Source organism: Simochromis diagramma, unplaced genomic scaffold (assembly GCF_900408965.1).
Source record: "Simochromis diagramma unplaced genomic scaffold, fSimDia1.1 OVJJ01000487.1, whole genome shotgun sequence".
Lineage (NCBI taxonomy): Eukaryota > Metazoa > Chordata > Actinopteri > Cichliformes > Cichlidae > Simochromis > Simochromis diagramma.
In genome coordinates this window covers 7090503-7116305 of record NW_024387305.1, presented here as the reverse complement: position 1 = coordinate 7116305, position 25803 = coordinate 7090503, and the positions used below count along the sequence as shown (strand labels likewise).

The 25803-nt window shown below is 40.0% G+C and overlaps 2 protein-coding genes and 1 long non-coding RNA gene across 4 annotated transcripts in view; 2 read left to right on the top strand and 1 right to left on the bottom strand.

The window, feature by feature from the left end:
- Positions 1–5176, top strand: part of ccdc40 (coiled-coil domain containing 40) — a 17792-nt gene extending 12616 nt beyond the window's left edge. The window contains exons 17-20 of the mRNA XM_040004687.1: positions 196–310; positions 2859–3047; positions 3130–3288; positions 3686–5176. Coding sequence (XP_039860621.1) covers positions 196–310; positions 2859–3047; positions 3130–3288; positions 3686–3925 — 703 coding nt within the window. The 3' untranslated portion in view covers positions 3926–5176. The remainder of the gene's footprint in view (positions 1–195; positions 311–2858; positions 3048–3129; positions 3289–3685) is intronic.
- On the bottom strand, positions 770–18919 carry LOC120716954. Its single transcript, XR_005692064.1, has 3 exons — positions 18811–18919; positions 17762–17768; positions 770–781 (listed from the first exon to the last, which is right to left on the bottom strand). It is a non-coding gene; the product is annotated as an uncharacterized LOC120716954 (long non-coding RNA).
- On the top strand, positions 11682–25803 carry card14 (caspase recruitment domain family, member 14). 2 transcript variants are annotated; one of them, XM_040004684.1, is made up of 20 exons: positions 11682–12436; positions 12700–12837; positions 12923–13248; positions 15201–15356; positions 15456–15575; positions 15870–15995; positions 18106–18255; positions 18343–18462; positions 19198–19298; positions 19765–19820; positions 20242–20302; positions 20749–20965; positions 21050–21176; positions 22619–22859; positions 22971–23034; positions 23141–23327; positions 23420–23584; positions 24020–24138; positions 24412–24527; positions 25158–25803. In XM_040004684.1, the coding sequence occupies exons 1-20, from the start codon at positions 12223–12225 to the stop codon at positions 25363–25365; spliced, it is 3012 nt and encodes a 1003-aa protein (XP_039860618.1). In that variant the 5' UTR covers positions 11682–12222; the 3' UTR covers positions 25366–25803. The 2 variants fall into 2 exon arrangements, with proteins under 2 accessions (XP_039860618.1, XP_039860619.1); XM_040004685.1 differs by having other exon boundaries at positions 11683–12436; positions 23141–23261.

Below are 25803 nucleotides of genomic sequence, written 5' to 3'. Positions count from 1 at the left end.
TGTAACTCAAATGCCTCTAACTTGAAACATATTCATAGTATGAAGGTAAAATTTTGCAGGGCTTTATTAAATATGCAGAGTTATTTCCGGAAGAATCACATACTCAGAGAAACACTTTGATTTTTAATGGAATAGTGTACTTTGTTGTGCGTGTGTGTGTATTTTCTCTTTTTCTTTGGCACGTGTGGCATACAGGCGGCAAATCATGCTGTGGGAGAAGAAGACACAGCTTGTAAAAGAGATGCGTTCAGCTATGGATGTGGGGCAGGGAGAAAGCCACACGATGAAAGCTGAAATACATCGTATGGAGGTAAACACAGTACGATTACAGACAGACTATAAGGCTGATTTGCCATCTACATTTTAGCCTTAGCCTGCCATGTGCAAATATGCTGTTTATGTACAATGCATAAACACATAAGAGTGCGATATGCTTTATTTGAAATGCATTCGATCACTTTGACCCTTGAATTAATTTTTTGGGAAAATTCACTGTTTATTGAACCTTTTGACAATTTATTTTATTAAATAAATATAAGTTTGCTAATATAAGTTTTAATTTGCATCCAGCAATTTTTTTTTATAATTTATTGCTTACAAATGTATTGTGCAATGTTTTTTTAGTTTTCAAGGGAAAAAGCCTCAAAAGCTCATGTATCAGGCATGAAGTTCAGCAAATTTTCCAATTTACAACTTAAAGAATAGAAACAACATGTGGATATGACTTTACAGCATCAGTAGTGGTGTAACGATTCTCCTAACCCACAGTTCAGTCTCAGTTCTTCTTTAGATGGAATAAATATTAAAAGCTCAATTATATGATCAGAAATGAATAATGAATGAATAGTAAACATAGTCTTATTTGTTTCCAGTTTACTCATTACCTGAACAATCTTTAACATTAAAATGATTTCATCAGCAGGATCTAATTAAGCATTAACTGCTCAACATGGGTATCACTGTAAAGGAAGATTGAACTATATTGTGGACACTTTTATCAGTCATAGTTTCAAGGCTGTTAAACCTCTAAGCAAGGGTAATTTTATATATAAGGAGTTTCCATCAAAAAAAGGTATCTGAGACAAAAAAAGGGCTCCAGGTCCAGTCGGATGTGAAAACTAACAGCTCAGTCTTTTTATTTCTCGTACCTCCTCGGGGAAAAAATTATCTCAAGCTCCTCCAAACTCACAGTCATGTTATTTTCTCTATAGAAGCAGATAAATCTGTCAGCTTGGTGTCTGATTACAGCACATAATACTGATATATTCAGATTATATTCAGAATATAAATCAGTGCCTGCTTGTAAGAGACAAGGTGAAGGAAGATATGAAAGCTGCAAACATACATCTTATTGAGGCTTTTTGTAAATGTGTTAGATCTTATGGCTCATTTGCTTTCTCATTATGAACTACTGATGCAAACAATGTATAACTGCAAAATTAAAGTATAGACACTTTAACTCAGTGCAAACTCAGTTTTGATAGGACTAACACTGGGATCACATTAGGAGGCAGATTTGTTCAAATATTTTTAATAGACCCAACAAATACAAATATTTTTGATTGTATTGCTCCTTTTTGCCTTCAGAACTGCTTCAATTTTTTGAATCTAGAAACATTTGTCAGAGTCTTTGGTTCACATCAACATGATAGGATCACACAGGTGCTGCAGATTTGCCAGCTGCACATCTATGATCCCGTTCTACCACAACCCAAAGGTGCTCTTTTAGATTAAATCTGTAGATGCTGTTTGAGGGTAGTGAACTCACTGTCGTGTTCAAAGTCATTTAAATCACATTTCTTTCCCATTCTGATGCTTGGTTTGGACTTCAATTCAATTCAATTTTACATATATAGCGCCAAATCACAACAACAGTCGCCTCAAGGCGCTTTATATTGTACAGTAGATAGCGTACAATACTAGATACAGAGAAAAACCCAACAGACAATTAATTCAATTCTGGATTTAACAGGAAGCCAATGAAAGGAAGCCAATACAGGATAAATATGCTCACTCTTTCTTGTCCCTGTCAGGACTCTTGCTGCAGCATTTTGGATTAGCTGAAGGCTTTTCAGCGAGTTTTTAGGACTTCTGATAATAATGAATTACAGTAGTCCAGCCTAGAAGTAATAAATGCATGAACTCGTTTTTCAGCGTCACTCTGAGACAGGATATTTCTAATTTTAGAGATGTTGCCTAAATGGAAGAAAGCAGTCTTACATATTTGTTTAATATATGCGCCCATCCAGGTCTTTATGTCTTTAAGACATTCCTGCAGTTTAACTAATTGGTGTGTGTTATCTGGCTTCATGGATAGATAGAGCTGCATGTCATCTGCATAGCAGTAAAAATGTATGCTATGTCTTCTAATGATACTGCCTAGGGGAAGCATGTATAATGTAAACAGAATTGGTCCTAATTCATTTGAAAGCATCAGGCTTTCAAATGAATTAAAAGTCTGTCTGGGTCTTTCGTTGATTAATAGGCTGTTGTGATAAATTGCTGCCACACCGCCCCCTCGGCCTGTGCTTCGAGATTTCTGGTAGTTAGAATGACTCAGGGGTGCTGATTCATTTAAACTAACATAATCATCCTGCTGCAACCAGGTTTCTGTAAGGCAGAGTAAATCGATTTGTTGATCAATTATTAAGTCATGTACTAACAGAGACTTGGAGGAGAGAGACTTAATATTTAATAATCCACATTTCATGGTTTTACTCTTTGGTTTAGATTTATAGATATTTTTAAAATTGTCTTGAAAGTCGTAAAACTAAGTTGTAAGAATGCTGGATAACAATTTGCTCTTAGGGTGATTAATGTTTGTGAATTCTACCCAAAGTGTGTTTGTGTCTGTGCAGGTGCGACTCAGCCAGCTAATGAGGCAACGGGAATGCCTGCTGAGGGAAAGCGAAGCAACAGTGGCGAGAAGGGAAACCATCGTCTTGCGCAAGGAGGCCATGATGAGGAACTCCCTCAAACAGGCTACACAGGGTGACCTGAGCCTCTCTATACAGGGCCTACAGCGCAAGATCCGGGAAGCACACAAGGTAAAAGAGGCTGACGGAACATTAATTCATTTGTGCTTGGAGCAGGTTGAGCATTTATCTTACATGCAGGATTTGTCTTCAGCAAGTGGTAGAGTATGAGCAGGTGATTGGGGAGCTACAAAAACAGAAGGAGAGTTTGAGAGACAGGATCGCGCAGAGGAAGACTCATCTCACAGAACTGTGCAGCACCAGTTACATCCTCGACTCTGACTTTGTTAATCTTCAGGATACCAAAGAAAGGGTAAGGGTCACAGACTGTGAATGTGAATAATGTGATTGTACTTTAAAATTGTTATTCTTCTGAATTGCACTGGGTTGCATGTACAGTGAGGGTGTGATCCACTTTTCATTGGCTTCTAATCCGATGCACTTTTCATTGTTAAAGGAACAATGATACCCGGTATGTGTCAATACAAATGTCTAATGGGAAGTGAAACTGTCACCATTGCACAACTTAATGAAGGTGTGGTGAGAATGTTTAACTTGTTTTTCTTTGGGTCACGTACACAGAACTTGCTCATCACAGTTTCCACTCCTGGAAAATACTCACACTTATCCGACCTATCAGGAATAAAATATAACTACTCATTGTTTGATTAATATGTCATTACTCTGTCATTATCGCTCCCTCTCTCTAGAACCTAGGACACCTAGTGGCTCTGCAGAGTCGGGCCAAGAGGTTGCGTACAGTGTGTGAAGGCAGCTATCGAGCACTGTCCACCCCCGAATCCGTGGAAGCCGCCCTGCAGAGGCAGACGGACCGCTTGCATGCCATCAGCACCATCTTGCACCGCGTATGTGAGGAGTTCCCCCAACATCAGGGGGCGCTCCGCAGGCTGTCACGAGCACTGTCTGAACATGCACAGGCTGTGGAATAGGAAACATCCCAAAGTCAGCAAAAGATGACGTGACAGTGCGCGCTGGAAGGACAATGCACAGGAATGACATGTGAGTGAAAAAAAGGGAAAGCTTAGATAAGTAACAGCCAGGGAAGGATGACAGCTTGTTCATATTGATGTGTGGTTTCGTTGATGCATTGAAATGTTGTTTGTGAAAAAATTTAAGAAATAAAAGGTAATGAAGTTTCTAATCTCAAAGTTAATTATGTGGCCCACTGAATTGTGTTAAAGTTGACCCCAAGGGCTTTTTAGACTGGCACATTTAAATTCCGGGTCTCCAAAAAGCCAGTTACAAAATACCCGAAAATCAAAAAGATGTTTTTTGTTGTATTAACTAATTATTGTGGAAAGTAAAAATCACAGTACTTTGGTGATCATTAAAATATGTCCTGAATTTACAAATTGATGACGATTCATCTGATAATCCATGACACACTGCTCTGCCCTACGTAAGCTGCCTTTATAGGTTCAAAGTGTCTGCATTGGTATTGGCAACATTTGCAGCATCGTACAGCAGTAACTTACAAACAGAAGGTTTGAACAGCAGATGAGTGAAGTTGTGCTCACAAACTTCCATATTGGGGATATCTACTCACACACAAAAACTGAAGCCTGGCAGTGATTAGTTTTACATACACCATCCTCAGTCTTTGGCCATGTTTAACATGAGCATTCACCATTATGTCACAAATATACAGTAATGTGCAAATATCTTAAAGCCACCAATTAGTTCTTTATGTTTTGCTATGAAAAATAGGTGCAGGTATATTGTTAAAAGATACATAAGTAAATCTAAGTATATAAGGCAAAGTCAAAGTTTATAGAGTTCTGATGTTGTTGAAACACAATATTTGGTGTGACCAGTTTTATTCTTCAGCTCAGCTTGAACTCTCTTAGATGAGATTTCTTTTAAGTAGACTTCAGTATTGTTCTCCAGGCTGTCCTGGTCACAAATCTAAACTTTTGATTACAGACAAACTGGTTTGAAAGCAAACTTACATAACTTACAGACTTACAGTAATAGCTCTCTGTTGTTTCCTGTATTCATAGTCTCATCTTCTATTGTTGAAAATGATGGATGGAGGATTTCTAACTATTTCTGAAGTCTTTGACCTCTAAAACCCACAAAGAATTCAGATTGAGCAACCTTGGAAACAGCTTCCGTTCACTGTGTCATAACAGTTGTATTTAGCTCATTTCCTTCTCTTCTTCATTAAACCTTTAACTTTACATTTACAGTTTTGCAGATATTTTGTCAAACATGTGTTCCACATTACATAATAATATTAATCTGAATATATAAATCTCTGTTGTGTATTTTTTTTTTTCATTCTTCAGTTCTGCTTGCTTTCATACTGGAGAAATTATAAAAATGTTATATACTTCAAACAGTGTTCAGTAACTCAAAAGCACTCAAGAAACAGTAAAAGTACACTCATCACCAGGGGAGTGAACTGCCTTTGTTCAGCTCAGTCCTGGAAGAAATTCTCGCGTTTTGTTGTAGCAGTCAACTTCATCAGGCTAAGGCAGCCACGTTAATGCTTTCAGCGACGGTAAAGTGGAATCTTTAACACAATTCTGAAAAACCAGTGATCGAGCCTTTTCACTCGCAAATTGTGGAATGATCTCCTGCCCAGCCCCCTTGTTACCTCTTTTTAAAATATATCTTAAAACTCTTTTTTATTCTTTGGCTTTTAAATCCGAATGAGAGTGGTGCACTCTTAGCTTTTATTTACAGTAGTATTTTTATCACTGTTGTTGTTGCTGATTTTTTGTGTAGTGTTTTGGTGATTTGTATAGCACTTTGTCAAAATTGTGTTTTTAAAAAAAGTGCTTTATAACTAAAGATTATGTATCATAAAATATCGCATAACTATTAGATTGGATTTCACTTAAAAATATTTATTTTAAAATAGCCTGATATTCCACAGTCACACCTTTTTATATAATATTTTTCATACTGCCGTGGTAATGTGTTGATCAAATGGAAAACGTGCCACTTTACACGGTACACATGCCCTAAAGTACACAAAACGCTATATTATCAGTACTTGGTGCAACTTGACGCAAGCTTATTTTGGTTTTCTATTGTCAGTAGTACACATGCTTTGGGTTTTTTTCTCATTCCTTATCAGTTGATGTCAAAGATCAGTTGAAGATGGCACAAAAACGTAGTAGGGACAGAACTGTCACGTACCATCTGGAGTGACAGAGCAGAGAAAAGAACCTAAAGTCAGGTTAGCACCAGCCTTGTAATGTTGCAATGCTGTGAAACCTGCTGCTCAAATAGCAGACTCTTGCAAAGCACATGGAAAACCTTATAGTATTTCACCATCACACTGTTATAGCACAGGCTTAGCAAAACATGCAGCTGATACAGAGAATTCAATTTCCTTGTAAATGATGTGTCCGCTCAGACACACCCAACTGACACTAGCTAAACTAAAAGGGAGAAAGCTTTTACATGACCTGCAGTATAAGTGGTGATTTTATCCATGGATGTTTAAAGCAAGTACAGATGTGTACACCCATCAGGTTAGCAGCACCTGAAGAACACCAGTCTCCTCATAACAATTTCAAGCAGTTTTGTTATTTAGGTTTTAATGCAGAAATTTATTTTATTCCGTTTTATCTTCTGGCAGATTCATTGTATTTTGCCACTTTACGTACTGAGCTACCAATGAGGACAAAATTACTAGCACGCCCCCCAATAACATTTTTGTCGAATCTTTCCTAAGTGCTTTTTTAATAGAGCAAGACATTTTCAACATAGCATTTCTAAACATGCTAGTTTTCTTTAGAAATGCAGATTGGACCTGTTCAGATTTTCATCACAATAATAGATTTATTTCAGAAAAATTACCATGGTCACTATTATTAGTCACGGAAAAACTGAGCTTTGTATCGAGCCATAATACAAACCACTGCTGTGCAATGATGTGCTTTTACTTTGTGGCACTCAGACTTTGTAAATCAAGTTAAAACTGAGGGTTATACACAGTATAAAAACTTCAGCATGGGTTTGAGTATATAGAGGACTTCAGTGTCTGCAAAGCGCTCAGGTCTTATGGCTGCAGAAAAAGCCCATATCATGAGCCCTGACGGTTGGTATATAAGGTGTTTGTTCTGATATGCTGTGTTTAGTTTCTGGCAAATGTGATTCTGTGGATTATTCCACTTGGTTTTGGTCTGTCCAAAGGACATTGTTTCAGAAGTCTTGTGGTTTTTTCAAATGCAACTTTGCAAACCCAAGCCATGCTGCCATGTATTTTAAGAAGAGGCTTTCTCCTGGCAACCTTTCCAGACAGTCTTTACTTGATCATTCTAGCTCTAATTGTACTGTCATTAACTTTAACACCTAACAGTTCACATTAATAATGATCACTCCATCATGTCAATTTTATTAATAGCTCCTGACTGTTACTAATCGTTAATACTTATAGAAGCAGTAGAGTATGATTAGTTTTTCACAGGCCTGCTTCTGCATCACGGTGTGATATTTCATGGTGTATACTTCATCTGAGGTTGCATTTGCCGAATTTTAAGACGTGCTAAGGACCAGATTACATTCAGTGTACTATAACTGTTACCAACCCTGATTGGAGTGTTTGGTAGATTATCTCTCTACTGTCAAAGGTAAAAAAAAAACTAAAATAAAACAAAATCAGAGACTAGTCCTAACAAAGAACAACCTCAAAGACCACAAATCAAGACAAAGAAAGAACACAAAATATTCATGGCAAAAAAAAGTGAAGAAACAGCAGGAACTTGACTTTTTTCACAATGTCAAACAGAACTGAAATGAGGAAGCTTTATTTGAAGGTCATTTCTGTAACTCTGGATTTCAAAAAGGCAAATCACCTCTAAAAATACTTCCAGGAGGAAGAGATGGGGCATTATTTATCCACATGCCACAACCTGACAGGCAATGAATGACCTAAAGCACAGAACATGCAAACATCCACATGCACATGCATCCAGTTTGATACAACTTTTCCAAGTATTATGCAACATTTTCAAAATGTATAAAAAGATCATATTTTGATGATTATGGTATATCTATTTATGGAAACTTTCATGTTGGTAACACCAGACTGATTGGATTGATGCCACTGATCAAAGATATTTTCATGATTGTCACATTTCAGCAGCCAGTGTGTGCCAACAGTTAGCTGCAACGTTAGTGAACCTTAGAAAGATAGTGCTGCATAGCTACTGCTCATCACACTTGCAAACCTCACTGGAACTTCTTTTTCTCCAGAAAACCGTTGTTAATATGTAAACTGCAATTACTTGTTGAGCTTTTACTGTTAATGTGTATAGTTATTAACCCCAATCCCAACTCTAACCTTAACTCTATCCCAGGGAATCAGAATACCGCTTCTTTCAGATTGTTCTCTTGCGAATCAGGGAACAAATACAATAATGATTCTGACTGACACACATCAAGGACTATCAATTTTTTATTGGTCTAAAATTAGAGTTAATGTAAAATTAACACCCATAATCACTCAGCTGAATTCAATTCAGTTTTATTTGTGTACCACCAAATCAATTCAATTTTATGTAAAGACCCTACAATAATAGATAAACATCAAAACACCATGAAAAATTCCTAATCTGAAATGATCTCACTACCATCCTTTTACACCTCGAAGCTGGCCGTGCTTTAGGAGGCTTTGTTGGTAATAATTACAGTGGGATGCAAAGGTTTGGGCAACCTTGTTAATAGTCATTATTTTCCTGTATAAATCGTTGGTTGTTACAATACAAAGTGCCAGTTAAATATATCATATAGGAGACACACACACAGTGATATTTGAGAAGTGAAATGAAGTTTATTGGATTTACAGAAAGTGTGCAATAATTGTTTAAACAAAATCAGGCAGGTGCATAAATTTGGGCACTGTTGTCATTTTATTGATTCCAAAACCTTTAGAACTAATTATTGGAACTTAAATTGGCTTGGTAAGCTCAGTGACCCCTGACCTACATACACAGGTGAACCCAATAATAAGAAAGAGGATTTAATGGTGTCAATTGTAAGTTTCTCTCCTCTTTTAATTTTCTCTGAAGAGTAGCAACATGGGGGTCTCAAAACAACTCTCAAATGACCTGAAGACAAAGATTGTTTAGGGGAAGGATACAGAAAGCTGTCTCAGAGATTTCAGCTGTCTGTTTCCACAGTTAGGAACATGTTGAGAAAATGGGAGACCACAGGCTCAGTTCAAGTTAAGGCTCGAAGTGGCAGACCAAGAAATCTCGGATAGACAGAAGCGACGAATGGTGAGAACAGTCAGTCAACCCACAGACCAGCACCAAAGACCTACAACATCACCTTGCAGCAGATGGAGTCACTGTGCATCGTTCAACCATCGTTTGGCGCACTTTACACAAGGAGATGCTGCATGCGAGAGTGATGCAGAGGAAGCCTTTTCCACCCACAGCACAAACAGAGCCGCTTGAGGTTTGCTAAAGCACATTTGGACAAGCCAGCTTCATTCTGGAATAAGGTGCTGTGGACTGATGAAACTAAAATTGAGTTATTTGGGCATAACAAGGGGCGTTATGCATGGAGGAAAAAGAACACAGCATTCCAAGAAAAACCTGCTACCTACAGTAAAATATGGTGGTGGTTCCATCATGCTGTGGGGCTGTGTGGCCAGTGCTGGGACTGGGAATCTTGTCAAAGTTGAGGTACACATGGATTCCACTCAGTATCAGCAGATTCTGGAACCCATTGTCCAGGAATCAGTGACAAAGCTGAAGCTGCGCCGGGGCTGGATCTTTCAACAAGACAACGACCCAAAACACTGCTCAAAATCCACTAAGGCATTCGTGCAGAGGAACAAGTACAACATTGTAACAACCAACGATTTATACAGGAAAATAATGACTATTAACAAGATTGCCCAAACTTTTGCATCCCACTTTATTAATGATTAGTTTCAAAATTACAAATGGTCTTTATGGACAACCACATAGCCCATTTTTTTTTCCTTTTCCTTCTTACAGTGAAAAATGTGGGAGTTGGACAGAGGTTTTTTTCCTCCACATCTTCTTTTATTACACTTTTGTTTGTCTTGTATATTATTATGCATCTTCTAAGGGGAAATCCCTAGTATTGAGCCGTCCCCATGGTGTTACGTGATGTGCGAGATAAACAAACTGTGCATTGTTGACAGAAGCCGGTTGGGTTACTGAACACTGGATCGTGTACTGTAGAGAGCAGGGCTTTTGAGTTTTGCAGAAAGACAGGCAAGAGGATATTTTGTTAACTGTCTTGTCAAGGGGTAGTGAACTTGTGGACTGGACATCTGCGACACACTTATTTCTCGCTCACAATAAGAAGACTTTTGCCGTTTAAAATTGCATCTGATTAAATCAAGGGAAAACCAAGCTCATGTTATTCTCAAATGGCAAAGACTTGTTCGCTACGTCTCCTAAGATTAAAACTATAATGATCTAGGGATCATTATAGATCAGAATTTGTCATTTAAAACTCACATTCAAAGGCTTGTGTCGAAGTTAAAACTAAAATTAAGTTACTTTTTTAGAAATCAATCCTGTTTCTCCCTCCAAGTGAGAAAACACTTGCTTCGTGCAAGGTTTTTTTTTACCTTTATTGGATTATGGTGACCTGCTTTTTATGAATGCACCTGCCCACTACCTAAAGAGGTTGGATACTGTCTACCATTGTGCTTTACGTTTTATTACTGGCTATAGAAATCGTGTACATCATCGTTCTTTGTATGCTGCTGCTAAATGTCCATCTTTGCATATTTGCAGACTCTCCCATTGGTTGGTCTTATTTATGTATTTACATGTGTAAAAACCACAACCAACCACAGCCTTCATTCTCACAATTTCATACAATTGATTGTCCCAAAAATCAGAAAAGGACTGGGGGGAAAGCTTTTAAATACGCTGCCCCTGCTTCCTGGAATAATCTGCAGAAGATACTGAAATTATCCGAATTGGTTGCATCAATTAGAGGTTACGTTCATCTTAAAGGAATGAGAGAATAACTCTTTTACTCAGTGTGACTGTTTTTGATGTCGCTCTCAATTGATCTGTTATTGTATTCACATGTTCATACGGGATATTGTATTTGTTTTAAATGTTATATACTTAGGTAGTACATGTATTTTGACTTTTGTTGCCATGATGCCAGGTCTCGCTTGGAAATGAGATTTTTAATCTCAGTGAGATTTTTACCTGGATAAATAAAGGACTAATAATAAAAAAAAAAAATACAGTTTACTGGCAGATGTTTGTCGGTCCCTTTCTAAGCTGACATTATGTTTCAGCTGTTGTTATAATTTTTTTTTTTAAATCTAATGTCTTTTGCAGTTAAAATACGTTCTTAGAAAACACCTACATGCCCATTTATCCTGTTTGAACCTGGTGAGTTCACTGGTTATGACACCCTCCATAGTCTTAATGCTTGTGTATATATATACTTTACAGTAGATTGCCCTGATGTCTTCCAATTGTTTGCATAGACAGTTTACAATACAGCTGACAGTAAGTTCACACACAAGAACTGTAAGCTAGCTATTATTACGAGGAAGGCATTATCCTTGTGATGACCACAGCTGAGCTTATTTCCTTCTTTAACACAGGACTTTGCACTTTGCCGCTTAGTGTTTGCTCCTGTCAGCACTGCGGTGTGTGTGGTGTGTGTTTGCTTTTATGTGATTAGAAATTATTAAGGTGAGCTCAAATGGCATCCAGCGTTTCTCTGTAAGCGAGAGGCTCTGTTCATCAGTGCCATAGGCGCTCTTCAGTAAACAAATCTCTGCCTCACTCATTAACAGAGAGAGGGGCTCCTGTGTGTGTGGCGCGAGTACACACCGAGCTAGCTGTTCAGGGTAAACAAACATTACTAACACCCAGAGTGTAAATATAAGAGATGGGCATTAATCATGGCTTTACTGACTGATTGTTTTTGAGTGTGTGTTTGTGTGGGTGTTAGTGACCATGTGTGTGGGTGTTTTGTGTCCTTTAACTCAGTTTGCATCAGCCTGTGAGTCGAATCCTTGAGAGCTTGTCTTTCAGGTTTTCCTACACGCCCACACGCCAGCACTTGGACATAAACACCCACTGGGCGTGGAAAATGCCTGACACGTTTATAGAACAGTTTTTTCCTTTTAGAGTCAGTCCGCTGCTCTGGCTGCAAAAGGTGTGTGCTCAGTCCACCTGCTCCACTGAGAGCTGTCATCTTTGTGGCAGCCAACATCATTACGCTTTAAAACACACTCAGTAGACCCAGCATGGCGGAGGAATGTGTCCCCGAGGATTTAGACCTGAAAGGGATGGGTGAGGAGGAGCTGTGGGAGCTGATTAATGACAACCGCCATCGGATCTCGCTAGGAGTGCGGCCGTGCATCTTGATCCCGTACCTGAGGCAGGCCAGGGTTCTCAGTGAGATGGACGAGGACGAGATCCTTTCCTGCCACAACCTCACAAACCGCTGCATGAGAACGAGTGAGATTTTCATTGTTTTCATGGATTTTAAAGTCAGTTGAAACTCTGTCCATGAGATGATACAGTAGACTGCTGAGTTAACCACTTAGAAAAGTGTAGCAGCAACATATAAAATCATCATGTCACACTGACAGAGTTTAGGTGTATCTCTAAAAACAAAATTCTTCAGATTTAGAATTGTGATTATTTGCATCGCTGCTGTTGCTTGATGACATTAACTCAAAGGTTAATTTGGAAGTCTCATTGTAATCTACTATTTCTAGGCCACATGCTGGATCTGCTGAGAACCCAGGGAAAGAATGGTGGTATGGCCTTGCTGGAGAGCTTAATGATCCACTACCCAGCACTCTACACCCAGGTGACTGGACGCAAGCCCAGCACTGAGCCCTCAAGATTCAGTGGTGAGTGGCTCAAAGTCTTAGTATGTCTTATGGATGTGTTTGTTCTCTTTGTTCTGCTGACTGCAATCCTTGCACTCTCTTTCAGGCCTGATAAAATACTCAGAGCTGACTGAGTATCTGGTCAGAGCCGTCACAGGGATGCAGAAAGAGCTGCAGGAGGCCCGTAACGAGGCCAGCAAATTGAGAGCACACTGCGCCTCTCTGGAGGCAGACATCAGTCAGATGATGGAGCAGGAGATGAAGTCCAGAACCCTGCGCACCGACAACGAACGGATCCAGAGACACTTGTGCTCTTTGCAACGTGAAGTCACCAAGCTGAAGGATGAGAAGTGTGACTTGTATATTCGCTACACAGCAGCAATCGAGGAGAAATCAGCTGTGAACGGGCGGCTCCACGAGCTAAACCTTCAGGTCAGCGGATGTTATTAGAGTCTGTTTGTTCACTGCAGGAGACCTTCTGTCTGAGTCTCAAAGCTGTCATCCCTGGGGAAAATCCTCAAAAGGCTGATGTTGAAGAAGTGGAATTAAAGCTTGAAAGGATTAGACAGTGCCAAGGGAGGCTTTTGTCGTTTTGTGTTCACAGCCTGAAAAAAAGTTGTATACTTTTTTTATACACCTCACAAGTAATCTGAGAAGCAGCTATTTAGCAAAAAGTCTTTGCTATATACAGGAGCTGTGGGGTTTAAGTTACCAGGCAGAACAAACGAAAGGCAAAAGTGGGAAGTGTTCAGGATCTTTCCTTCTGTAACATGTCACACTTTCCTTTTTTAAATTGTACTCTAATGATTGAGCCATCCACTCAAAATCAAAGTCCTTCTGTCCTCCCTGCAGAAAGGGCTACCATATTTATCCTCAAGCAAAGATAACAAGCAGGCTCCACAGTTCTTATATGCTGCATTTGGTTACACCGTCATGAATGCATTTATCTTTTTTTTTTTTCTTTAAACTTTTAATCTTCAGATTTGACCTCTACAGATTCAAAACAAAAACATATTGCAAAGGACTTTTCACTGGTTTCCTCTAAAGGCACAGCAAAAGCTCTAAACTGCACATATGAGGTGTTGTAAAGCTACTTCAGTATCTGCAGTTATTCCTCCCACAAGTCTCCAAATCTTGGAGAAGTATAGGGCTAAATGGCTGCTGTTTTTGTGTGAGACAGTACGTAGGCATGATCCACTCAGGAGTGAAAGGTCATTTTGAATGTGGTCATAAAAGTCTTTTTTTCTAAATAACAAAATTGTTATTTCTATTATATTTCCCAGAAACATTGTTTAGTTGGGTAAGAGAACATTTTGTATGACAGTAAATGTTCATGTTTGAAAAGACTTTTGTTTAAAAAAACAACTCTTTTAATTTATTGAGAGTTTTAAATAACTCAGAGTTTATCCTGACTGTGTGGTTGGTTTGGTCAGCACTGACCCCAACCAGTCGCAGCAGATGGCCCCGCCCCTCCCTGAGCCTGGTTCTACCGCAGGTTTCTTCCTGTCAAAAGGGAGTTTTTCCTTCCCACTGTCGCCAAAGTGCTTGCTTGTAGGGGGTAATTTGATAGTTGGGTTTTTCTCTGTATGTATTAGTGTAGGGTCTACCTTACAATATAAAGCACCTTGAGGAGACTGTTGTTTTGATTTGGATAAATAACATTGAATTAAACTGAATTGAGCTGATGGGTAACAGAGACCTTGGTGAAAATAGTCCTGTGTACTTCAATCATGCAAGCATATCAGAACTGACTTCAGATCATCAGAACTGTTTTGTCAAAGTCATTTCACCTCTGTTGTTTTCCAGCTGGTCAAAGTCATTTGATGAATTGAATATATTTCTCCTTTACTAGCATCTCTATCATTGAATCTAAAATCCTTGTCCTCACATACAAGATCTTGAAAAGTCAAGCCGAGGGTATTTAAAAGTAGAATAGGAGGCAAAGCCTGGCCTCTCTCCTGTGAATCAAGTTCCAAATTTGGATTTCTCTGCCTTTAAGATTAGGCCTAACACATTCATTTTTCAAAAAGCTTGTAGTTAGCACTGGATCAGACGACTGTGAACCTTCCCTTAGTTCTGCTGCTGTAGTCTCAGGCTGCTGTGGGCTTCTTATAATGCCCTGAGCTTTTCTTTTCCCTTCACTGCTTCTCTCTCTCCTTGTTTAGTTTCTAGTAAACTCTGAACCTAGTTGCTTCCCACTGCCACCAAGTGCTTGCTCATCTGGGGATGGGGGTCATCTAATTGCTGAATTTAATTGAATTGTCTCCAGTGTCTCAGATTTACTGATTTACACTCTTTGTTTCTTACCACAGACTATAAAAAAACATAAAACACCTAATTAGATGTACAGTGTCTCAAGTCTTGTTTGTCTTGTGTGGTGGCAGGTGTATCAGCTGCAGACTGAGCTACAAAATGCCCAAGCAGAGAATGAATTCCAGAGGCAGCGGTCACTCAAGTCTGTTTGTCCTGAGTCACCACAGCTGCAAGATGAAGTCAGGAGCCTGCGCTGCCAGCTGGCGAAGGCAGAAAAACTAGACCCCGTGAGCGCAATTGTTCTTTTTTGTTTTTTAATATAGACCATTTTTTTCACTCATATTCTTTAGAAGGTGAAATCTTATTTGCTGTTCCTGTTGCATCAGGCTCGTCAGGACATCCTGGCTCAAGACCTGGCGGAGGCCATAGACAGTCAGGTGGAGCTAGCAGAGCAGCTCCAATCATACAGGGAGGAGAACGAACAGTTGCTCAGAGACAAAAAAAAGGTGTGTTTGTTTTTGTTTTTTTTCCTTCAGTGGTTACAGTAACCGGACCAGGAAATGTCACACAAATTCAACCAGTTATCTCTGATGGAAAGTGAGCTTTTCAGACACCCACTCAGCACCATGATGGGCAAAAGTATTCAGCTGCTACTTGGAGAGTTATTGTTACCTAACACTAATATAAATAAACCATGAAACCATGAATACCACATACTTCTTTATATAATAATTGACTTTCTAATGTAACATAGACTTAAAATTGAAGCTAAATTGGCAAAATATGCGTGTATTTGTCAGCTCTTGGATCAGAACGAGTCTCTGAGCCTCCAGGTGCAGCAGCTGACTCTGGACTGCAAAATGCACCAGCAGAAGAGCGCTGTGATCCAGAACCAGATGAAAGCGCTCCAGGCCGAGAGAGACCAGGTAAGGAATTGATGACGGTGCCTCTAATCAATCTTTCCTGAATTTGATAAACAAATTATTGAACATTTTCAAGCTGCATTTTTCTGTTTTAGACTTTACTTTTACGGAGAGCATCGGTTTTGCTCTGGTTCATTGTTGCGTTGTTTCAGTGCTTTAAGTGTCAGATATTACGCCGTTCTTCTGTACTTGTCTGTTGTGTGCGTAGGTGTGTGTTTATGTGTCTTTGATAAAGGACACAGTGTACTTGCCTCTCTGTTTTAAATAATACCTTTCTTTTAAAGGAACAGTATTCTGTTTTTTTCTAACATGTTCTTACCTTCACATGAAACTTAGTAACTTGAACCCTTTCCTCTGAAAACAATGAATTAAAAATTCTACCACACCCTAAAAACTGTCAGATTGCATTTAACAGCATTTAACTGCTTCACTGAAGCAGAGGAATTTGATTTGTTAGACAAGTCTCGAGCGGATGGTGTGACGCACACACAAGCTCGAGGAATGCAGGTGTTGGAGTTCCACAGCACAGAATAATTAAGATCAAGACAGTACCTTCAATTATATAACTACTTCTGTAGGCATAACTTATTCAGACTTAAACTGCTTATAGTTTGGCTTTGCTTGTTGTTTAAAGAAAAACTTTAATCTAGTGTAATTTGAAATTGTTTAAAAAAATTAAAAGACAATCAACTAATGACAAAAAATACTTACTTTACCTCACTGTGCTTTGTTTTCTACATGTATATGTATATTTGTATTTATTTGACGCTGCGCACAACATTTCCTCTGAGTTTTAATAACAAGTATTCTCAAGCAAAGAGGATAAAAAAATGCTCCTATTCCTACGAGTATTTCCTTGGAGAATCATGTTAGGCATACAGATGTCCATTTCAGTGTTTCAGTAAGAAACTGTGTCACCAAATGCAAGTTTATCACATTAAAAGTCTAATTGTTCAGGTTAGCCCAGATGGAAACTCTTTAAATCACTGATTTTTCTCCCTTTTTCCCCCAGTTTTTGAATACTGTCTGAAAATGCCAAAACATAAGAACTTTTTTTTCATGTAAATTATCAGAGCGTGATCAAAGTATATCTTACACACCTGAAAAATATAACTGACGCATTAACTATTTAACAAAGCTGTTTCCCAAACTAGAGCTTCTGATACTCTTGTCTCGCCCGGTTGTGCCTTAAAGTCTCCCACTTCCTGTTCCACTTCCTGTTTTCTGGTGGTGATTTAAAACATAATTGGACAATAGCTTTCCTAATAATCAATTAGTAACTCAGTGTGCCATTGGAACACCACAGAGATGCTTTCCACAGCACGTCTTTTATCCTGTCTTCCTTCTCTCTCCCAACCGGTCGCAGCAGATGGCCGCCCCTCCCTGAGCCTGGTTCTGCTGGAAGTTTCTTCCTGTTAAAAGGGAGTTTTTCCTTCCCACTGTCGCCAAAGTGCTTGCTCATAGGGGGTCATTTGATTGTTGGGTTTTCCTCTGTATGTATTATTGTAGGGTCTATCTTACAATATAAAGCGCCTTGAGGCGACTGTTGTTCTGATTTGGTGCTGTATAAATAAAATTGAATTAAATTGAATTATACCGTATATTTCATTAAAAACTATAAATAATTTAATATAATTATATTAATCATTCATTTAAAACCGATCAACTTGATGTCATAAAGAACATTTCTAAGTGTTGTGTTTTGGTATTTATATCCATATGAGGTTTTTCAAGTGAGTGATGTATTACTCACAATGACTTGGAAACACAGTACTTCTATTTTTAAGTTTCCATCGAGTATTGTTCCAGAGGTGTGTTTGCTGAAAGGTGCTGAAAAATAGATCGTTGTCTGCTGTTGGCGCCACTTTGACAATCGACTGCATACCACATGCTTGTATCCAAGCCAGCATGTACTTTTGTATCTCAGCAAACAGAGGCCTAAACTTGGCTCAGCTGTGTCTGTGTGCCTGACTAAGAATCAAAGTAGTTTCATGCACAGTCAGCTAAACGGTTTTAAATAACTGTCAATCAGCGCTTTGGGTGCCTTGAAAAGCGCTATATAAATGCAATCCATTATTATTATTATTATTATTAATCATTCATGTGCTTCTAGGCTTATCAGTCCAGGGATGAGGCCCAGGCCATGATCGCACATGTCCTGGCTGAAAAGGACACCCTGCGGTGCCAGCTGGTGGAGCTACAGGAGAAGGTGTTCAGCTTACAGACCAAGTGCAGCTCTACAGAACTGCACCAGAGCTCCGAAGTAAATTTTTTAAACACACATATGCTCAAGTATGCACAACACTTAGAGGAAAATGCTATTACTGACTAATTTCATGTCTACCCTAAGGAGACGGAGGGCGGCTGGGATAGTCTGAGTTCCAGCAGTGATGAATGCCCCGTATCATCTCGACGCAGACTCTGCCGCATGGATGCAATTAATCCTTCAATGGTTTCCTGCAGTTCAGAGGTGTGTGAGTGTGTGAAATAGCTGTGAAATGCTCTGTTAATTTTTTCCCACATGTAATAATATAATCACGTATTTTAAATCTGATGTTTTTGTACAGCTCTCCAGTTTTAAAGAATAGAGTTAATACAGTCACGAGGATTAGGGTCAACTCGTAGAAGATAGATGAGGTGGAGGCAAGGCTGTGGCTGGCTGACGTGTGGAGTGGCTGAGGAGTTTTTGCTTTGTAGCCTGGAATGATTCTAAGGAGTCATCTCAGGCACAAAGAAAACAGTGCAGACAAAAAGCAACAAGAGAAACTAGGGCTTCTTGTCTAGCGGCCTGATGAACACTGTGGCCACTTTGGTAGACTCAGTAATGCACCCAACAGTTTTATAGTGGCAACTCTTCGCCATGAGTAAAAGTTATTTATTTATGGCGTTCAACTGCATGCAACCAATATTAAATTGGGTGCTGGCACATTATCAGTGGGAAAAAAGGTGAGATGGAGACAAAACCAGGCACTAGTGACAACCACCAGAGTTCAAATACCAACATGTGTAATCAAAGCCTGATAGCACTGCTCTTGAGATTAATAATGAAAAATCCCTGACATATCAGTTAACCGCAGTGCACAGAGTGGTATGTTCCTGCTTTCTCATTCAAACTATACACTTGTGACATACTGTCGCTTTTCTTGCAGTCATGATTTCATGTTCTGTGTCTGTGTTGGCCGTGTATATTGGCTCGTGTGTGTAGTGTGAAGATGGTGCTACGTGTAGCATGCGGTCCCGAAACGCTGAGCCTCCCAGTCCGGACTCTCTCCGCAGAAGGAAGGAAATTCTGTATGCAGAGAGCAGGTATGCCTGTGTTTCCTAGAAGTGCATATCAAAATCTCATAATTTCTTACTGACATTATGAGATTTTGGGAAACATTTCACCAGAACGGATGAATGAGCAGTGTTGCTGACCTCTGCATTCCTTTCTGTGTTCATATCATGGCACAGTTTCAGGTTGATTAGTAGATTTACAGCACAAAAAGAAAGACAGAAGTAAAGTGCAATCGAGAGCTAATTAAAGAACACAAGTTTGTTGAGGAGCCACAGAAGTTCTATTGAAATCACAAATTGAGTAGACTTTATATACTTGTCACAGTGTCTTGCTGTTGTCATAGCAACCCACCAAACCAGTCTGTAGACATTATCTCCATTTATCACACGCTTCTTTGCGAAGTAAACTCAGTGTAAAATGCATACCGTCATTGTTGTGTGCATCCATATTTGTTGGATCTGATAAGGGCACTTGTCTGTATTTTTTTTCTTGTAGCTCAGAGGCAGCAGAGACTGACAGTCTATTGGACGACTTTGTGTTGCTCCCCAGCGGTGTGTATTGAAAGCATTATTCTTCTTTAAATTACTGTATATGTGTGCAGAGATATCAGAACGAGACCTTCTTCTTTTCTTCTTCCTCTCACCCACAACTGGAACGGCAGATAGCTGCCCGTTCCTGAGCCTAGTTCTGCCAGATTTTTCTTCCTGTTACAAAGGAGTTTTTCTTTCCCACTGTCACCAAGTGCTTTCTCTATTCTCCATATTTCTCATAGGGGATCATCTGATCACTGGTGTTTTCTCTCTATTACTGTAGTACATTCTTTACCTTATAGCTGTTGTTTGAGGGGAGTTTCATTAGCTTTTGTCCCCTGTTTTGTCTTTGCCAACGTAGAGTGACACATTAACCCCAACACATTATATCCTGGGAAACAACCCTGATGTCCAATCATTAAACATTCTCTCTTTTGTCCAGTGGTGAACAAGAGCATGCAGACATTCGGGCTTTCCTCTCGTAGGAGGTCCAGCTCTCACAGGTGAGACAGTGACACGAATTTTTAAATAGAATTAGATTCTACTCTGCCCAAAGGATATGGACACTTTTAAGGCCAATCATAAATCTAATGCAGGCTATTAATCACAGGACATACAGGACATTGTTGATCACTAGCTGGTGAAGTGAAAACAACTCTTCAACAGTTGAGAATTTTACACCACAATAAAAAACCTCCTCAGTGTCTCAGATCGCATTCTTCCACACTTACTTCTTACACTTAGTAACTTGGGAACATATGCCCATGTATAAAAAAAAAAAGTGCTCTACAAATAACCGGATATTGTGAGTGTGCACTGCTGTAGCAAAATCAGTCCAGGAGAGCAGGTCCACTTTCTACTAATCCCAGTGTGCAGGAATTATTTGTAGTTATTAGTGATCAATATTTGCTAAATAGCTTGAATAACTTCCCTAATTTTCTATCGTCAGCCTGTCAAGATCCTCAGTCCCTCCCTTCCTGATGCGTTCTCGTCCAAAAGCGATCCGTGTCAGTGGCAGAGTTCTCAGCATCTCCTTCCAGGGTGAGGCGCTCCTCAGCCAGCTGGCAGTAGTGGGGGGCAATAAGACGGGAGTGTTTGTGCATCAGGTGACTGAAGGCAGCGCAGCTCACACTGTTGGCATCAGCCCCGGGGCTCAGATAGTGGAGGTAGGTGCAAATGTGTGCGTAAAAGCAGTTTTTCTCCTTATCACCTGTTGTGAAGGTGAGTCTCACCACGCTGTTGGTCTGCAGGTGAAGTACGAGAAGAATCAGAAGGCTCTGAGGATGGTGCTGGAAGATTCCACTTTAGAGGAAGCCATGTGGGCTCTTGGCCAGGTTGCAGGCATCTGTCATCTCTCCCTCCGCCCCAGGCAAGATGGTACGTCATATTTCTTGTACTGATTCATCGAGAACTTACACATGAATTGCGTCAGATTTCCATATAACTTGCACCATAACCGGAACACCATTTTACTGTAACCCTGCATCGCAGCCTTCTATGTAGCTTGGCGTGCCTCCTGAGAAATGTGACTACATGTCGGGTCAGCGCATACCACAACCACTTAAAGGCTGCGGTATAGGGATAAAAAGAGTTTCCAGTTGCTACGCAAGTTAGGAAGTAAATTTCCCGCAAAGCCTAAATGAAGTTTTAGTCTCATCTTGAATCACTTATATGCCATTTTAGTGGAGATGTTAGATCTCGCTCTATGACATGTCTGCAGTCTTGAAGCCAAATTGTTCTATGTTATTTTTTTCTTCCACACTATTATCTAAACTTACTGAAGCTGTAAAAATGCCCATAAACATGTAAGAGTATTGGCAGTACTGTATTATACTTTGTGTTTGTTTTACACGCGTAGCTGTGAAATAAGACTTTATGGTTATAGCTGACTTCAGGAAGGAGGCAGCTTTGGTTGACATTAAAAGGATGCCTGACATGAAGAAGTAGAAACTGGATATGGTGAACATGCTGCATTCATGAGGGTGTTTTTGTTTTGCGTCAAGCAAAGAATTCAGCTCTGAAACCTGTCATTTTGAAAAAGTAAACCACATTTTTTGGCACATATCCGAAGATAGAACATAATAAAAAAGCAGGCCCTGCATGGTTGACATAATAAAATGATTGTTTGCTATTCCCTCTCCTTCACGCGTTGCATCACAAACTGGTCTTTTAAATGTTCTCAGCAGATTTTTTGTGCATGTACATGAACTCAAAGTTCTCATGTATTCAGAAACCACACCTGATTTGATTTCCCCGTCTTCTTGTGCACATCTGGCCCGCTCTGGCCAGGATGCTACTTTGTGACTGCACCCTGGCAGTCCACTTCTGACCACTTCTGCATTTTCACCATGACCCTCAAACTATCGAGTAAAATCTTAATTTTTATTGCGTGGATCATTGCTCGCGAGGAGAGCAGAGTGTTCAAGGAAGTTCAGTTTGAAGGAGTGCTGTTTTTGCTACTCTGGAGAAGCTCCAGCCCTCATCACAGACACACAGGTGTAAGTGATCAAAACGGGACGAGCTTTGAAGGGGATCTGATAAAATAAGATCTAGTATAGGTTTAGTTTTTATCTGTGAATTTTATAAACGCATCTTTACAGTTAAGGCTTGTGCTTATGTTGGGTGTGAGGATTAAGCACATGAGGTAATAAAGTACAGTTACCATGAAAGTGTATTGTTCTTTAAACTTGACATTATGTTAGTTCTGGGATGAAATGTAGAGCATGTACAGCAACTGACATCAGTTCTGAATATCATCCACATGGTGTGTACTGCAGAGTGTCAGTCCAGTGGTTTAACGTCCTCTTCTGTCTGCTCAGACTACGAAGCGCTGCTGCAACAGCTGCAGAGCAGTGAGACATCATCAGGAGACTCCTTCTACGTACGTGTCAACATGTCCCTCCCTGCCGGCCCCGGAGGAACCCTGGCTGTGTCCTGTAACGACATCCTGCATGTGACGAACACGCGGCCCGCCGGCACCGAGGACTCGTGGCACGCCAGTCACGTTCACCCGTGTCAGCAGCTGGACCTCCAGAGCGGAACTGTTCCCAATTATTACAGGTTGGTGCACTGATGAATGAAAAGTTCAGGTTCACAAAAGGCAACTGTGCGCTCTTCAGATTATTCGAGAATGGAGTCAGATCACTACTCACTGATTTCTTGATGTCACAGGGCACAGCGGCTTCTGATTCGAGCTATTGAGGATATGAGCTTTGAAGCAAAGAAGTCTGAAAAGGTAAGAATAAATTAAAGCACTGGGTTTTTGTTGCTTTGTTTAGTTTTTTTCACAAGTTGCATCTTTCCCCTAATTAACTCCTGGGAATATTCTTCTGCTTCGTCAGGGTGAGCGTGTGATGACCCAGAATACACAGAAGACTGTGAGGATTGTCAGCACTGGGCGCCAGGGCAGGAACCCACTGTGGGTCAGCGTGGAGCAGGAGAAGAGCGCGAGTGCAGAATCAAGTACAGTAACCCCAGTGGTCACAAAACAGCAGAATTACTCGGGGCCTCATATTCTACAAACAGCCAGTGAATCTCAGCTTTAACTGCACTTAAAAAAGAGATCTATGGAAATATTAGTGAGATATAAACATTTGCACTGTCTATTCTTTCCACTGCAGATGCAACATCTGCACCCAAAAGTTGTGTAACTCTCATGCCCTACACCCTGGTGACGCCACGCTATCCGCCTGTCTGCAGGCCTGTCCTGCTGCTGCCCTCGGTGCTGGGACGCATCCTGGACAAGAAGCTGGCCAGCTGGCAGGGCTTTCAGCTCTGTGAGCCTGGTAAGAAACGCTCTGTCGATATAAGCTGACATGAAATCTTATGTGAATCTCGGCTACAGAATAAACAGCTGAAGACAAATTGTTAGATAAGCGGGAGGGACACGGTTTCCTGAGCTGACTCGTGTTTTATGGGCGAGATTGCTCATACACCTCCCACTCTATTTACGATTTCATGCTGTAATGGAAGCATAGTAAATAACCGGTCTCATACTGTACAATGGGGTTTGTGTGTTACTGTAAACCAGGAAGGAAATAAATATCAATAAAAGGAGGACAGCAGCCATAAAGTGTAAATCTTTACCATCATTACAGCAACATAGGCGTAGAATATTTAGAGGAAATAACAGGCTACACCAAACGAAATCATTTAATGTGTGTTTCCAATAATACACAGCATTATCTCGTGTGTTATAATCTCTTTCCTCTCTGCTTCAGAGGTGCTGAGCTCCAGTGAGCATGCAGCCCAGCTCCAGAGGTCTGAGATCCTGGAGGAGGTTGAGCAGGGTGGGAGCCGCTGCTACACCCTGCAGAGTGTCGAGAAGGTCATGAAGAAGGTCAGAGCAAAGAAGGAAGCTGTGGTCAACAAACTGTGTGCAATGCTAAAGAGATGACGGCCAGTTGAGCCGCAACTTTTGTACAAATATGAATGAGATTTATGTTGTAAAACTTACATTTTGGTTATCTGATGACTTTTGCACCATCATCAGGTTTAAACCAGTATTTTACTTTATCACAGTGCCAGAGATTCTTTAAAATGTATTTCATGTAACAGCACTGCGCTTAAATCACACTTAAGCTAATTTTATTTATTTCTTCATAACCTGCAGGGCATCCACTGCGTGCTGCCTTTAGGCCTCGACTGCGTGCGCCGGCTGCAGCGCTCTGAGATCTTCCCCATTATCATCTTCATTGGCCAGTCTGCACGTAGCGCACGTAAACTGAGGTAGATTCGTCTTCTTCATCTCACGCAATGCCACCTCATGCTTCTGATATTACATTTTTCTTCCGATCGTAAGCAGCGAGAGAATGCTGGGCAAAAATAATGAGTCAACATTTTCCCCAGAAAACCTTCCTTGTTTTTCCAGTTAGACTCCATGGCACACAGATTCATTCACAAATATCTTAGAGTTGTAATTTAACTTCATATTTTCAGACAAGTAAAACAAAATGCAAAAGGAACTGATGTATTCATGTATAGAGTTTAATGGGGAAATTAATTTTTTAACTAATTTCACCTTTGTTAGTGCAGCAGTAGCAGAGACAGGAAATCAGGGATCAGCTGCTCAACCACTGAGCTCCAGATTTTTTTTATTGTTGAATAAAGAGCCCAGACCAGTTGTGCAATTATGCCTACTAAGTAAACAGATTTTGTCATACTTACAGATCAGTTACTTCGACTGTATGTACAAACAATATCAGCAAGTCTAAAGCAAAAACATTTCCTTCCTATTCTATGTGAGCGACTTTTAGAAAAATAAATAAGTGTAAAGAAATGTGTTGATATTACTTCATGTTAATACAAAAGTTCATAAAAGCAGGAGGTTATAGTTTATTTATCTAACTTTTACGTTAGGTCAAAGCTGCACCGTCACAGTCAGACAGAGGAGCAGCTGCTGGCGTGTTCGAGGAGCGAGGAGCCGCTGCTGGACAAGCTGCCGTGTCTGTATCACAGCGTGGATCCAGAATCCTGGTGTGACCAGACCTCCCTGCTGACCAGCCTGCGCACCATCATCTGGGAGGAGCAAAAGAAGATTGTGTGGGTGGAGCCTGACCTGTGGTAGGGCAAGAAAAGGCAACAGAAGAAAAACTCAGAGCATTTATGTAAATAATGTAAATTTCTTAAAGGGCTTTTTGTTTACTGGATCATGAAAAAACACATTAATATTAAATGGATAAATAAGTTTTACAAGAAAACTTTTTGTAAACACGAGTATGTATCTGTGATACTTTATGAGTAACTGGAGGACCGTTTAGCGTGCATGTAGCTGCATTACTCACTGAGAAACGTGTTTTACGCTGCCTCCTTTTTTTTGACTTATTTGTTTAAAACAAACATGTGTAGTGTCCTCTAAAGACACAGGTTTTGTCATGAAACACACGCTTGCATTTACTGCATCTGTACAAAATGTAGATAATTTTTCATTTTCTATGTTTTCTTGCTTACATGCTGTGTTTTGTAAGTCACACCCTCGATTTAGAATAAAATAATAATAATCTGA